General features: G+C 51.7%; 1 protein-coding gene across 2 annotated transcripts; it reads left to right on the top strand.

The window, feature by feature from the left end:
* Positions 1-5,763: 5,763 nt before the first annotated feature.
* Positions 5,764-11,723, top strand: TGOLN2 (trans-golgi network protein 2). 2 transcript variants are annotated; one of them, XM_083880488.1, is made up of 4 exons: positions 5,764-5,883; positions 6,289-8,231; positions 8,774-8,857; positions 9,378-11,723. In XM_083880488.1, the coding sequence occupies exons 1-4, from the start codon at positions 5,814-5,816 to the stop codon at positions 9,381-9,383; spliced, it is 2,103 nt and encodes a 700-aa protein (XP_083736614.1). In that variant the 5' UTR covers positions 5,764-5,813; the 3' UTR covers positions 9,384-11,723. The 2 variants fall into 2 exon arrangements, with proteins under 2 accessions (XP_083736614.1, XP_083736615.1); XM_083880489.1 differs by having other exon boundaries at positions 5,782-5,883; positions 6,292-8,231.
* The last annotated feature ends 3,450 nt before the right edge of the window (positions 11,724-15,173 follow it).

Here is a 15,173-nt window from a genome sequence, read left to right as displayed (position 1 = left end):
TTTCAACCCTTTTGGAGTTCTCAGTCCGTTCAATATTTAAGCGTATCAGAACCCCTCCTTGTATTTTAATAGGAAAAAAAACCCTCAGTTTTTTTCCCTGGAATTAGGATTTTGTTTGTGGCAGACTGACTTGGAGCCACACCTGCCTGGAGATAATTTACGGGGTTCACAGTCCTGTTACATTCCCCTCTGGAATTTCCTGCCCTGTTCTCATCTCCCAGGCCCAGCCTGGCTGCTCTCTACCCACACCCCTCTTGCATTTTGGGGACCACAGTGTCCCCCTGTTCCCAGGTGTGGCAGTGGCAACATCCTGACCATCAATGATGGGTGAGGCCAATCCATAGCTCCTGGGTCTAGTGGGACTTTGGTGCATTTGGGCTATTAATGACACTTTTTCCTCCTGTTGTGACATTTCTCTTCTTTCCAGTGCTGAGAACTCACCAGGGAAGTATTTTTAAGGAAGTGGAGCAGCAGCAGACACCTGTCTGCAGTTAGAGGGGAAAGGGAACTTCAGAGTGACTAAGGAGGATCTATCTGTGTTTTCTAGATGTGCTAGATGTTGGTATCCATATCTGCAACAGATGAGACCTGGATTTGGAGATTTTCATATCAGAGCTGGGCAGAACTACAAAAACTCACACCTGAACCAGGCCTCAACTACAGGTGCTGACATGAGCCCTTGGCTGAGCCCTGGGGACACACCTAGGGCCAGTGCCAGCTCCCAAAACCTTGTGAAAGCTCCTGATGCCATTGCAAGCAGCAGTGGGACTTCCAGCAGGAGCATGGCTTCTCTATCCAGCTCAGGACCATCATGTGAATAGCTGAAATTCTCAGCTTGGAGCATCCCAGCACTCCCACAGTCAAGTTGGGAGCCGTGAGCAGAGTGCAGCTCACGCAGCTGTTGGGTGCCACCAAATCCTCTGAGTGCCTGGAGGATCCTTACTGTTGCCACACCCAAGACAACCCCAAATTTGGGAGGTGCTTCCATTCCACACTCCAAATTATTTAAATTTCTTGCTTTCAAAGAAGAAAAAAAAAAGTGTAAATTCTGGACTGGAACACTATTACTCCTCAGGAGCACCCAAGAGGAGGAGCCACGTGTCGCACAGTCATGTGAGCACCAGGGTGAAAGGGATTAGGGTGTCACCCAAAATGTGCATGGCTGTCACTCGAAAAGAGGTAAAACTGAGCTTTTTTGAGAGAAACCAGTTCCAAGAAGCTGGTTTTGGTGAAGAATAACTGGACGACATGCCGCCCTGCTCTCCCCAACACCAGAAGCAAGCTATGGACAAACAGCTCCTTGAATTGGATTTCATGGGACATTAGAGGCATGAAGAGACCTGTCACAAGAATTAAATCTGAACCAGAGCCAGACAGCTTCAAACAGATGTTGGGCTTCAGCAGGAGAATATTCCATTGTTTTACTCAGTGTTTTCCCATATGGAAAAGGAACATCTGTTCCAATGTTTTTGCAGTGCTCTGGACCTGAGACAGGATGGGATTATCCCTGCCAGAAGCGACTGGTCACCAAACCCTCCTGACGTTTCTGCTCCTCGGGAAGAAGGTGAGACCAGGGATGCATTGCTCCAGTCGTGGGTGGACCCACTGCAGCTGTCATGGTGGAACAGATCATGGGATCAATATATCCATCATGGCTGCAGCAATATAGCTGGATAAAAATTTTGGATTCAGAGTGGTTGCCCATGGAAAATGGGTCCATTTGGATTTTATTTGTCCTCTGAAATACTTCTACACAAGGTGTCTCTGCCCACAGGAGAGGACTGGAGCAAGTTGTGCTTTAAAGTACCTTCCAACCTAAACCATTCCATGATTCTAGAAGAGGAAAACTCTGGAGTTTATCTTTGTTGTAGAAAAAAAAAAAAAAAAAAAAAAAAAAAAAAAAAAAAAAAAAAAAAAGATATGCAGTGTATTTCCATTTGGGATGATGTGACCAGGAAGTCTGGTGGCTCTACTGCTCAGTTTTGGACAAGTTTTAGGTGATGTTTCTCATGACTTGTTCTCAGAGCTGGGAGGTGAAATGGAGCCAGGCAGTCCAGGATGTGGGAGGCCTGGGGTACTCCCCAGCAGTGTTTGGTCTCTAGAAGTCCCTAAAGAGATCAAAGAGAACTGGAGAAGGACATGGGACAAGGGCCTGGCGGGACAGGACACAGGGTATGCCTTCTCACTGCCAGAGGGCAGGGTTAGTTGGGATATTGTGAAGAAATCCTTCCCTGTGAGGGTGGTCAGGCTCTGGCACAGGTTTCACAGAGAAGTTGTGGCTGTTCCTGGACCCCTGGAAGTGCCCAAAGCTAGGTTCAATGGGGCTGGGAGCAACCTGGGGTAGTGAAAGATGTCCCTGCCATGCACTGGGTGATCCTTGAGGTCCCTTCCAACCCCAAATGTTTCATGATTCCACAATTTCCCAGTTCAAGATTCCATTTTTCACAGTTCCACCAAAGCCCCACAATTCTGCAGCCCAAGACCCCACAGTCCCCTGAGAAACTAGGCACTTCCACTGCCCACTCCCTGGTCTTGCTTTGCAGGTGATTGACTTTTCACAGAGTGTATCCCAATTGCATCCAGAGAAGGGGAAAAGGTCAGGAGGGAATGAAACAGAATGTCAGCAGCAGAGGGAAGGGATAGCACCGTGTGAGAGAGGTGGGACAGCTGGATTCTTCTGTAGCTGAGATGCACGGAAAAGCTGGAAGAGGAGCCAGCATGCCCATGATGGGGTCCCTATGAGGCACGTCCGGCCAGGGAGCTGGGAGCATCCATGCGGATGATGGAGCTGAGACCGGAAATGAGCAGCTGTGTCCTTGGTAACTCAGTCACCATTACTGCTTCCCAGAATTAAACATAGCTCGGGAAGTGCCTAGTGTCTCCTGCCTGGAGTTGGTCCAGGTGAGGAGTTGCTGCACAGCTGTGCTTAGGGTGGAGCTGGCTGCTCCACCCCTCCAAGTACCCAAAGCCAGGTTGGACGGGGCTTGAAGCAGCCTGGGACAATGGAAGGTGTCCCTGCCCACGGCAGGGGAGTGTTACGTGGTGACCTTTAAGATTCCATCCATCCCAAATCATTCCATGAAAAGGTCGAAAACCTTCTACAACTGGCACGGGCTCCCCTCGGCCACAGCCCCCGTGGGGTTCATTGTTAGGAGCTGGCCAGAGCCTCGTAAAGGGCCTGTTGGGAGTAAGCTTCTGGGAGTGCCGGGAGCATCCGGGAGCCGGCTTAGAGCTTTCCCGGCTGCTTTCTGGACACGGGGTTACTTCTGTCACCTCCGCCCGGTTGCTTAATTGCAGCCACCTCCCCGCTCACCCCCTCCCTTCCCCCCGCCCCCGCTGCAGGCTGGCCAGGCACTAACTGAAAAGCCTAATGAGGTCCCAGGGGTCTCCTGCAGAGATGGAGCTAATTAGGGGCTCCACCACGAACACCGAGGTTTTTTCAAACTTCTTTTTTTCGGGGGCTGTGGGGGAGGGTGCACCAGATGTCCTGTTATCCCACTCTGCACCAGGATAAGGCTGGTGCTCCATGTTCTCCGGGCTCCTGCCAAAGCAGCTGGTGCAGAGGCAGTGGCTACACTTAATACATTTTAATTAGCGTCATTAAATTCTTCCATTTGCTAATTGTTTCTCCTTTTGATCCTTTACCCTGACCAGATTAGCCCTCAGGGGGAAGGAGAGGGATGGGGGATGCAGACATGTCTGACTAGGTGAGGACTTTATTATCTTGACACCAGACCTTAGGACACCACATTAAAACACCCCAATTAGTGTTAATTAAGGCCAGATTTGTGTGTCCAGCCTGCTCTTGGTGGCTATTCTCAGGAAGAGTCATCTCCAAAAAGTGAATCCACAAGAATTTATGAGAATAGATGGCACCAGTCCAGGAATGCCCCAAAACTGAAACTGAAATGTAGAGTTGCTGTTCAGGGGATAACATGCTCAGGTCTTGGGGTGTCCTATGCAGGGCCATGCCTCCATGGTCCTTGTGGACTCCTTCCAACCTGGGATATTCCATGAATCCATGATCCAGGACCAGCAGCTGCCATCAGTTGGCATGGGTCACGTTGCAAGGGATGTGAGGTGAGGGGAGGTCACTGGTCCTCTTTATCCTGTTGGATCCCAAGAAAGTGTTGGATCCTGGTGCAATCCACCCGGCTTTGGGCTGATGTCGGTCTCACCCATGGTATTTTGGGGCAGAATTCCATTCCCAGAGGCATTGTTGTAAATCCAAAGGAACTTGGCCTCTGCTAAGTCACTCTTGACTTCCAGGGGGTGAGTGAAAGCTGAGCATGAGAAATAGCCTCAATTCTCTGGTTAAATCCCAAAAAAGCATTAGGCCCAACTGTTCTGGTGTCCTTGGAAAGGCTGGCACAGGCAGAGCTGAGCAGCAGGGATTGTTGGAATGTGTTGAATTGAACTGAGATTCCCCAGAGATTGGGAAAAAACCACGAGAGAAAAAAAAATCAACCACATCTTCTGCCACACTCCAAGGCAGGATTATTATTAGTCCTCAGTTATTCTGTGATCATTGCGTGGGATTCGCTTGGTTTCCATGTGATGTTTTTTCCTCTGTTTTAGGGTTAAGTGGAGTGACTGGAGCGAGCAATGGATCCATGGAAGATTGTGATTCTTGCTGGAGACAGGTGAAATTTCACTGCTTGGCTTTGGTGCCGTGTGATGAGACTACATGGAACAGCACAAATGACCTGGGGGGAGGTACACACCAAGAGCTTCATCCTGGCTGCAGGTGGAGGCAAACCCGTTGATCTAAAAGGAAGTGTCCAAGGCCAGGCTGGACGGGACTTGGAGCAACTGGGGATAGTGGAAGGTCATGGGAAGGGGGTGGGACTGCCCATGGGAAGGGGGTGGGACTGGATGGTCTTTAAGGTTCCTTCCAAGCCAAATCACTCTGGGATTCCATGATTACATGAAAATCTGGATATTTAGTCCAGAGAAGGGAGATTCAATAGTCTAAACCAGATAAATGAACAGAAGTGAACAGTCCTGGGTGCCCACTGACAGGCACAGCCGATTTCCTGCTGCCGCTGGGAATCGCTGCTGTTGAACAGGACATGCCTGCTTGGGCCAAAAAAGAAAAACAGGTTATCAAAAAAATTAAACAATATCTGAAAAATAACAGGTTATTTAAAAAATGAAATAATAAATAATATTTAAAAAAAAACCAACCCAGAGTATTAAAAAAAAAAAAAAAAAAAAAAAAAAAAAAAAAAAAAAAAAAAAAAAAACACAACAACAACACCGAAAAATACCAGGTTATCCAAAACCAGCAGGTTTGGATACCAAACCCAAAGCTGTCCTGGAGCAAAGGAAAGAAAGCAGCCCTGCTTACCCCTCAGCCTCGCCCACTCCAGAGCCCAGAGTGCACTCCTAGCGCCCGTCTGGGGCTACAGTCACTAACTTTCCCACTAACTCCCCGCCCTGGACTCTCAGGAAGCAGACCCCAAACTAGCAGGTTTTATACCAAAATGTGGCTGTGGCCGCTGCAGGGGGCTCCGCAGCCGCTAGGGGGCGCCAAGCGCAGCCCAATGAAGCTCCGGCCTCCTCAAGCTTCGCCCCCAGTCGGAACAAACCCCGCCCCGTTAGCGCGATCACGCTCATAACCCCGCCCCTTAGTGAACCACTCCCTGTGCGTATCAAGCCACGCCCCACTCACAGAGGCCACGCCCAAAGGCTTAAACACTCTTCCATCCAGCTCAGTCTCTGCCCACTCCCGTCCCCTCCCCCCCTCTCGCGAGATCTGTGCCCGGAAGCGGCACCTCCGGGCCGAGCCGGCGGTGAGGGCTCCGTCCGCCATGGAGACCCCACGCCCGCTGTTGCTGCTGCTGTTGCTGCTCCTGGGGCTCTGCGCCGCCCGCGCCGCGGGTGAGGAGCCGCTGGCACACCGGGCGGGGAACCCGGGCGGGCCCAGGGAGGGGTCGCGGAGGGACAGCGGACGAGGCGACTGTGGCAGGGGTAGGAGAAGGCAGCGAAGCCCTTGGGCCCAGGGGTGGATCAGGCATTGCACTTGGTTTGTAGGGCCTCCTCTGCCCTTGGGCCCCTCTTGCAGGAGGGGTTCTTTGCCGCGTTCGGTCATCCGGGGGCTCCCCTCCCTCCTTGGTAACCCACGTTCCTTCCCCCCCCCCCCCTCGAGGTCCTTCCTCTCCCTTGAGGTTCCTTTCCCCCTCTCATCCCAGCGTCCCTCTCGGGGGATTTCACCTCTGCCCTCCTGCTCTCCAGGTCTCAGCCCCCCCATTTCCGACTGACTGTGCTCTCCATGTTTGCCCACAGCAGAGACCCCACAAACAGATACCAGCAGATCTTCCACAGTGCTTGAGGGAACCAAGCCACCTGGAGCAGGTGACAACCAGAAACACAGGAGCACGCCCCCAGAGAACAAAAACGAGCAGAAGGATAAATCCAACAATAGCAACCTCAAAACAGACCTGAGTAGGAGGACCAGGCGGGATGAGAAACAAAAGACAAACGAGGGCCAGGAGGACAGCAGTCTGACTGGAAATGGCAGCAATGAGGAGGAAGAGGAGAAGAAAAATGAGTCGCAAAAAGGCGGCAACACGAGGGCTGCTCAGGATGGCCAAGGTTCAAATGGGGCTGGTGAAAGCAGCAACGCAGGAGGCAGGGAACAAGGAGATGAAGACCATAACAGCAGCAATGGTGGCCAGGGCAACCCAAGCAGTGGCAATGGTGGCCAAGGCAGTACAGGGACCAGCACTGGTGGCCAGGGCAACCCAAGCAGTGGCAATGGTGGCCAAAGCAGTACAGAGAGCAGCACTGGTGGCCAGGGCAACCCAAGCAGTGGCAATGGTGGCCAAGGCAGTACAGGGAGCAGCACTGGTGGCCAGGGCAACACAAGCAGTGGCAATGGTGGCCAAAGCAGTACAGGGAGCAGCACTGGTGGCCAGGGCAACCCAAGCAGTGGCACTGGTGGCCAAAGCAGTACAGGGAGCAGCACTGGTGGCCAGGGCAACCCAAGCAGTGGCAATGGTGGCCAAGGTGGTACAGGGAGCAGCACTGGTGGCCAGGGCAACCCAAGCAGTGGCAATGGTGGCCAAGGCGGTACAGGGACCAGCACTGGTGGCCAGGGCAACCCAAGCAGTGGCACTGGTGGCCAAAGCAGTACAGGGAGCAGCACTGGTGGCCAGGGCAACCCAAGCAGTGGCAATGGTGGCCAAGGTGGTACAGGGACCAGCACTGGTGGCCAGGGCAACCCAAGCAGTGGCAATGGTGGCCAAGGTGGTACAGGGACCAGCACTGGTGGCCAGGGCAACCCAAGCAGTGGCAATGGTGGCCAAAGCAGTACAGGGAGCAGCACTGGTGGCCAGGGCAACCCAAGCAGTGGCAATGGTGGCCAAGGTGGTACAGGGAGCAGCACTGGTGGCCAGGGCAACCCAAGCAGTGGCAATGGTGGCCAAGGTGGTACAGGGAGCAGCACTGGTGGCCAGGGCAACCCAAGCAGTGGCAATGGTGGCCAAGGCGGTACAGGGACCAGCACTGGTGGCCAGGGCAACCCAAGCAGTGGCACTGGTGGCCAAGGCGGTACAGGGAGCAGCACTGGTGGCCAGACTGGCAGCCACAACAACAACAACAATGAGCAGAGCAAAGACCAGGACAGCAGTGTCAACAAGAACGGCCAGGATTACAATCAGACAGGCAGCCTCAAGAACAAAGGCACCAAGGAGGACAGCAGTGAGAAGAACAAGGCTGGCACTGGCAAAAGTAGCGAAAATGAGGGCAGCAGGAACACAAATGACAGCAACGCCCAGGACAGTAACAAGGTCCAGGGCACCAGCCAGGACAGTGGTGACAGAAATGGGGCTGGCACTCAGGGCAGCAAGGCCAGTAATGGGCACACAAATGGGGGCACCAGCCAAGGCAGCAATGGTGAGCAGCAGGCCCAGACTGAGAACCAGGGTAGTGCTGGTGATGAGCAGCCTCACAGCCAGGACAATCCAAAGAATTCCCAGGAGGACCAAAGCCCTTTGTCACACTTGGCTCTCTCCACTGTGGAGGGCTTTTTGGAAAATGAAGAAAATGCCGCAGAGGACGTGGCAGAGGCTGAACAGGGCAATGATGCCTCCTTGGATCAGGACAGAGAGAAGAGTGTTCCTTCCCTGCCCAGGGCCCACTCAGAGAGCAGCCACTTCTTTGCCTACCTGGTGACCACGGCCATCATTGTTGCGGCTCTGTACGTGGCCTACCACAACAAACGGAAGGTGAGCAGTCCTGCTCCAGCCCTGAGGGTTGGGATTGAGACCCACTCAGCCCTTTCCCCTCATCCTGACTGCAGTATCTCCTAGGTTGGTTCATATTCATGTGGCCCCAACAGCAGTGGGTGGAGCAGGAGGGTTATGACCAGAAAAGGAGTCAGATCTGGTGGAAACTGGGTGTTCTCAGCTCTGCTGCTGATTTTCAGCTGAGAGGTGAAAACATGAAGGGTTTGTGAGATCCCTACATCTTTTCTCTGACAGTTTCCTACTGACAGTTTTCTGTAGCAGGTTACACAATATTGGGGTTGTTTTTCCTCACATAAAGCTGGTTTTGAGGGAGAAGAAAGCCGACAAATTCTTACTGTTTTCTGGTTGTTAAACAAACCTCATAATCCATCTTAGCAGGGGTTGAGTACTGGTGTTTACGTATTTCAAGTGCTTGGTTACAGGAGAAGGGTTGTAGGAGCAGGTGAATGAAAAACTACAGGTGAGTCTGTGTTGGAAGCTGCTGTTCCACTCACCCTGTCTCCATTTTTCTCTCTCCAAAGATCATTGCTTTTGCTCTGGAAGGAAAAAGAACAAAAACTGGTAGACGGCCCAAATCTGGTGATTATCAGAGACTGGATCAAAAGGTAAGACCCAGCCCAAAGTGAGGGTTGGCGTGCCTGATGTGTGTTAGAAGTACAAAATATTGGCCCTTTCCATTAGAAAGGGTCCCAAAGCCCCAACTCAGTCAGTTTGGGAAAGCACAGTTTGGTGTAGAGACAGGGTTTTGCCAGGAAACGGTAAAAGAAAGACTGAGAAATGCTAGCAGAGCTGACCCAGGGAACAGGTGGGACAGTCTTGAGCTAGGCTGTGCTGAATGGCTTTGTCACTTACCCAAATTACTTGTCAGAGAGGATTTTAGTGGAAGAAGGGTAGGATTTGTGGAGAAATCCCTTTCTTCTCACCCTTGAAACCTTCTTCCATCTCTTGCCCTTTAGGGCAAGTGTGCCTGCAATTATTTTCTGCCATAGGAAGAGGAAAGGTAGAAAAACAAAGGCAAGAGCTCGTGTTTGCTTTGGGAGCTTCTCAGCCCACTCACATCTGGACACAGAAGCAGAGTCATTCTGAGCTTTCAGGTAGTTCCAGCCTTTCCTTTTGCCTTTCCAGATCTAGATTCCTCTTCAGATGATGACAGCCGCCGATGGGAATACAGTGCTACTGCAGTTGGATTTCAGTCTACAAGAAGGAGGGCAAATGCTTTTTGTTTTGCACCTGCACCTTGATAAAACCTCTCACTTCCCTAAACTGCTCCTTTCCCAGCTGCCTTGTTTTTCCCCTGGGCATCTGGCTGCTGGAAAAGCCAGTCCCAGAACTGCACACCCAGAACTCCTGTGTCCCAATGAAATGGAATTTGCCATCTGCTGGACTGACCCCTCCTTTTGGGGGGGAAATTAATGATCTGCTGCACAATGAGCCATGGGACTGTCCTTTGCCTGGAAATGAAGCTGCCTTGGTCTCCTCCTTCTCCTCCAGCTGTTGGGTTTGGATGCTCAAGTTGGGAGCATATGAGTTCCCTTGCACTTGTTTGGAATTGACCCACCACAGACTTGGATTTGGGTTTTGTCTCCCTGATCATTTTTCCAGTTTCACACCCAGCTTCCACTTTTCACGCACACCTTTGGCCATGCTTAAGCATTTTTTGCGGTGTAGCTCAAACCCTTCATGCTCTATGCAGGTCTTTTCCCTTCCAGTCCTCCCAGTTCAGCTGTGTGTGCTGGGGGTGTTGGTTGTGGTGTGGTGCTGTGGAGGAGGGCTGGGGAAGCTCCATGTCCTGAGAGGATTAGGGATTCAGACAGGAAGATTGCTTTCTCCCCCTTATCAAGTGTAGGAAGGAAGGAATGTAAATCCCTGAGGAGTTTGGGATGAGTGAAGCTTCCAGTCCCTCCAGTTGTGTTGGACTGGTACTGCTGAGACCAAGGGCTGCCAAAGGCATTGGTGCCCCAGTTACACCCATGGGGTAGTTTTCATCTCTGTAGTTCTACTCCCCAGAGTTCAAGCTGGGATGTTTCTGGAGAGGACACAAAGTACCTGCTTGACTCCTGCTTTGGATTTCTCCAGTACACGCAGAAAAAAATGGATTTGGGAGACCCAGAGCTCCTCACATGGGCACCCAACTGCATCACATCAGGTGCCAGGCATGTGCCAATCCCAAGCTTGCTGACTGACTGCACGGGAAGAATCCCAGGATGGTTAAATTCCTTCCTGGGGGACTTTTTTCTGGCCTTCCCAGGCTTGGGAGCAATCAGCTCCCTGCTCTGTGGTCACCTTGGAAAAAGGCAGAGCCATTTTCTGGTAACTGTGAAAGCTGCAGCTCTAGTTTTCATTTCCTAGTAATTCATTCAAAAAGGGGAGAGAGAGCTTGACCTTCTCCAAATCCTAAAATCATGCTTTCCCTTTTTACTGGCTCTTGGCAAGCACGAGAAGCATGAGAGTCCCTCTTGGCTTTAAAGAGTTCTCAGAGTTTCCCTAGGAAACATCTAGGATGCTAAAAGGACTTCTAGGAGTTGTTTTGGAGAGCAGGAGGGTAGAGGAAAGGGAAACAGGGCTAGGAATGTAGCTCTTGGGGAAAAGGGTGGGAACCTCCTGCACCAAATCACCCTGTTCCAGAGCTCCTCTGGGATTAGCCAGGCTGAGGGCTGCTTTAGGGCAGGGTTGGGGAGGGAGACACTGGCTTTTGGCTGGTGACAGCAGGGAGACAAACCCTATTCCAGTGTGTGGAATTCTGTGTGCTCCTGGGCTGCTCCAGCCAGGATTTTCGGAGTGTGTGCTCTTTCTGGAGTGTAAGTACTCTATGATTGCTTCATCCTGTTTTTTTTTCAATTGAATAATAATTTAGAAAGGTGGGGTTTTTTTCATCATCTACTTATTTTTCTATCCTGGGAGCTGTTTCAAATCCTCTCTCACTCCAAGCTGTGGGAATCCCACCCTGCTGCCAACGGGGAGGGAATATTTTGGACCTCAAACACCTCGATCCCAGGCTGAGCCAACCACAAGCTCCTTAGAGTAATAAGGACGCACCTCATGGCTCCGGGAAGCGCTGAGTGTGGGGAGAGGCAGATCTCACACCAGGCTGAATTGCGGGGTTTTCCCCCAAAATCTCCCCATCAGCATTTCCCGAGGCTGGTGTTTTCTACCAACAGTCTGAGCTGCCCCAAACTTCTGGGAATTGCTGCTTCCAGTTCGTTGAGTTTTATGGTGTTTATGCAACAAGGTGCACAGCACCTTTTTCCTTTGGACACAGGTTTCCCATGGATGGTAGAGAGGGTTTTTTTGCCAAAAATTCCTACTTTTTAGGCTTGAACCAGCACCTGATTTGTTTTCTGCTGCAGTGAAATGCAACTTGCTTGGAAGGATCAGAATTTTTTACAGTTCTTTGTACTGTTTTTTTATTTTCTGTGTGGTGAGGTCAGTAAATGGATTTCAAAAAAACCCAAAAGGTTGAGTTTTCACTTCTCTCTTGGTTTTGTTGTTTTCATGTTTGCATGGTTTTTGTTGCCACCTGGCACCAAAGGTGCAGGATGGCTCCTCTTTATGCAAAACCGATTTGATTTTGATAAAAACACCTGGATTTGTGCAGCTGTTTGTGCTCAGAGCTCCGTGTGCAGCCGGAAGGAGCTGAGACAGGCCCAGGCCAGAGCGGATTTGAAGTTTCCAGTCCGCTTTCCAGGGCCCGATATCAGCCCAGCTCCACAGGGGCTGGCAAAGGGTGGTGTGAGGTCAGGGCCCAAGAGGAGATTAAACTGCTCTGGACAGAGCTTATTCATGAGCTTTCCTCTTGGATTTCTTCTTTCTCCTCCAGAGAGCCCCAGAGGGCAATCCCAGGACGTCCCAGCTTGTTGGAGCAGCAGTAGCTGGGAGACTGGAAAAGAGAGTGACCTCGCTGCTGCTGCCAGCCAGCTGTGGAACAGGGAAGAGAAGGTGCTTGAGCCTCAGTAGATAATGAGGGTACTTCTAAGGAGTGTTTCCTGCAGAGAATGGAAGATACTCCCTCCTTTCTCTCACCTCTTTTCCCTAAAAGGAGGAAATCCCACCTTCCACACTTTCCTCCAGTCCTGGCAGTCAATAGGCTAGGCTGGGAACAGGGAGGGCCACTTGTTTTCCCGGGGATGGGGTTACTGACAGCTTGCAGGAGGTAAAAAGAGTGAAAATGAGGGATCAAATGAAGATGCCTATGGGGATGTGGGGTTGGGAGAGACCTCACAGACCAACCCCCCCCCCACCCCCGGTTCCAAGCCTTGCTATGAGGGGCTCAAAGCACTGCTCTGCTCTGTGTCCTTAGGGTGATTTCCCCCCAAAAGCCACTGCATTGTGCTCCAAGAGTTTGCTGAACCCCTTGCCTGCTCTCACCCTGACCTGAGAGGGCTGGAAAGGCCCCAAAACACTGCAGGCAGAGCCGATGTGGTGGGGCAGGAACAGGCCCTCAGGTCAAGTCCTGTCCGTGGATGCAGGAAGTAGTGGGAGTATCCCAGGGGTGGGGAGCGCCTCCAGGGTTGTCTCGGGGTGACTGCCCAGGAGTCAAAGTCCATGAGTGGAAATTATGTCAAATAAAATCAAATGCTTTGCCATCTGGGTTGGGCTCTACTTATCAGGGCTGGATTGCTGAGACATTCCGATAGAGGCAGTTTAGCAGAGAGGCCCCAGAGGCTGGAGGAGGTTTCATGCATGAGAAACTGGGTAAAACTGGGCACTGAGCTGGGGGCTGGGGTTGGGTTTTTGCTCTTCACCCCTCCTGCTCTTGCACAGGGTGAGTGGAGAGTACTGCCAGTTAAGGGTTGGGCTCCGCTCCCAGGGAGCAAGGGACAGGACAAGAGGAAACGGCCTCAAGCTGTGCCAGGAGAGGTTCAGGTTGGATATTGGGAAGATTCCTCTATGGAAACAGCAGTCCAGGCCTGGCACAGCTGCCCAGGGTAGTGGTGGAGTTCAAATCCCTGAGGGGATTTAGCAGCTGTGTGGATGTGGCACCTGGGGACATGGGTCAGTGGTGGCCTTGGCAGTGCTGGATGATCACTTGAACTTGGTAGTCTTGAGGCTATTCAAACCCAAATGATTCCATGGTTCTGTGAAATGTTGCTACATCCACTGCCTGACCTCCACTCCCAATGAACCCAATCTGCAAACCCTGTTAACCACCCTGGGTTTATTTTATCTTCTTTTTGTTGAAAGCCTTGAATCTTGCTTCCTGAGCAAATAGCTGAACCTGAGCTGATCCCATAGCAGGTATTTTCCTTATGGGCAGGGCACCAGCCAAGCAAACACATGAACTTTGCCCCTGCAAGACAAATTCCATGGCCTGGGAAGGTTTGTTTGGAATAAAACACCACCAAAATGACTGAGATGGCATTTGCAAGGTTGGAACTCTTTGGGGTGAGAAAAGCAGGAGGAGAGGCAGGTTTGGGTCTCCTCAGAGCTGTGGGAGCCATGGGGATGCTGCTGGGAGGGAAGGTTGGGTGTCACTGCACTGTTCTGTGCCTAAATCAGATGTTTCTGCTTTGCAGAGGGTCCCTTGGAAAAGGTCCCTGAGAAAAAACCGTCCCCCTCAACAGCTCTGGTGCCTCCAGGTTGAGCTGCTCACCTTCCCAGAGGAATTTTTGGTTGGTTTTCCTGTAACTTGTCCCTTTCTCTCCACACATGACAGAGAACAAGCTGCTGCTGGTCACCCCTCGGGTTTTCCCCTCAGGACTCCTCTGTCCTGAGGAGAACAGATGTCTCCAGCAGGTTGTGAGTGAGGCAGGACCTCGGTTCCCACCCTCCAGGACCCTGCAGGAACGTGGATCCAAAGGGGCTGGGAAAAGATACACAGCCTGCAGGATGAAAGGAAGGACAGGAACATTGGCTGTGCCCTGGCCCTGCTTTGTCCTAGCTTTTTTTGGCAAAATGAAACTCTTCCAGCTGATACTGGTGCATCAGGGGCTCTCCCTTACCTGGACTGCAGGTGAACGTCTTTGTAGTCCAGGGAGGGATGGGAAGATAGTCAGAGGTTCCACCTGGATCAGCCTCCAGGTCTGCACTGTCACACTCCACATCTACCCCTGGTTGAATCTTTCCCCTGAGCAGTCTGTGGAGAGAATGGCTACCTTGAGCTCCTCCAAATCTCCTCTCTGGGCGCCCTGCAGTCCTCTAACCCCAAACAAGAATCCATGGCTTGGGAGAGACCTTAGAGATTACCCAATCCCACCCCTGCTTTGGGCTGAGCTGCTGGAGGTGCTCAGAGCAGTCTCCCCAGCTCACTGCTGTGACCAGGGCACTCCAGCCTGGATTCCCCAGGGGATTGACTCTGGGTGATCTTTCTTTGCAGAGCTCACCTTCTCTTCAAATTCCATGCCATTGCTGAATTATCTCTTTGCTCAGTGTTCTAATCCTCTTTGCCAGATCAGCCTTCAAGCCTCTTTCCAGGGCTCCTTTCCAGCACGGTCACCCTATTCCCTGCTTGCTCACACTGCTCCCTGCTTAGAAACTAGCTCTGGGGTTTATTTTTCTCCTACTCCCTCAGCAGCTCACAGCTGGGCTTCTCCCAGCCCTGCCCTGGGGGTTGCTGTCCCCAAATGTCACTGTGATGGGATTTCAAGTCAACTTTTATGAATTCATCTACATCCAATTGGTGTCTGGGAGGAGTATTTGCTCCCAGTGATGTCCTGGGTCATGGCACACAATGTGATTTCAGCCCCAGTAGTCCAAAGGGTACAAACCACTAGGAGAAATGGGGACACTGTGGATAACTGAGGCTGTACCCTGAAGGAGAGACAGCTGTAGAGATGGTGGGAGGCTGCAAGAAGGGCTGCAGTGAGCAAGGAGACTTCAAGATCGGTGAAAGTATCAAAAAAGAGGCATGAAGCATAGAAGAATTGGGATGGAAGGCTGTGATGGGAAGCTGGGGAGTGAGGAAGGGATCAAGGAGGAACCAAA

The sequence above is a fragment of the Zosterops lateralis genome (genome assembly GCF_965231275.1).
Source record: "Zosterops lateralis genome assembly, chromosome: 30".
NCBI lineage: Eukaryota > Metazoa > Chordata > Aves > Passeriformes > Zosteropidae > Zosterops > Zosterops lateralis.
This window is presented reverse-complemented; position numbering and strand designations above follow the sequence as displayed.

What these genes read in the sequence shown, in the direction of transcription:
- TGOLN2 (XM_083880488.1), top strand. Translation starts at nt 5,814, where the DNA reads ATGGAGACCCCACGCCCGCTGTTGCTGCTGCTGTTGCTGCTCCTGGGG. An exon ending in CTGCGCCGCCCGCGCCGCGG is followed by an intron (nt 5,884 to 6,288) that starts GTGAGGAGCCGC and finishes GTTTGCCCACAG; the next exon opens with CAGAGACCCCACAAACAGAT. An exon ending in CCTACCACAACAAACGGAAG is followed by an intron (nt 8,232 to 8,773) that starts GTGAGCAGTCCT and finishes CTCTCTCCAAAG; the next exon opens with ATCATTGCTTTTGCTCTGGA.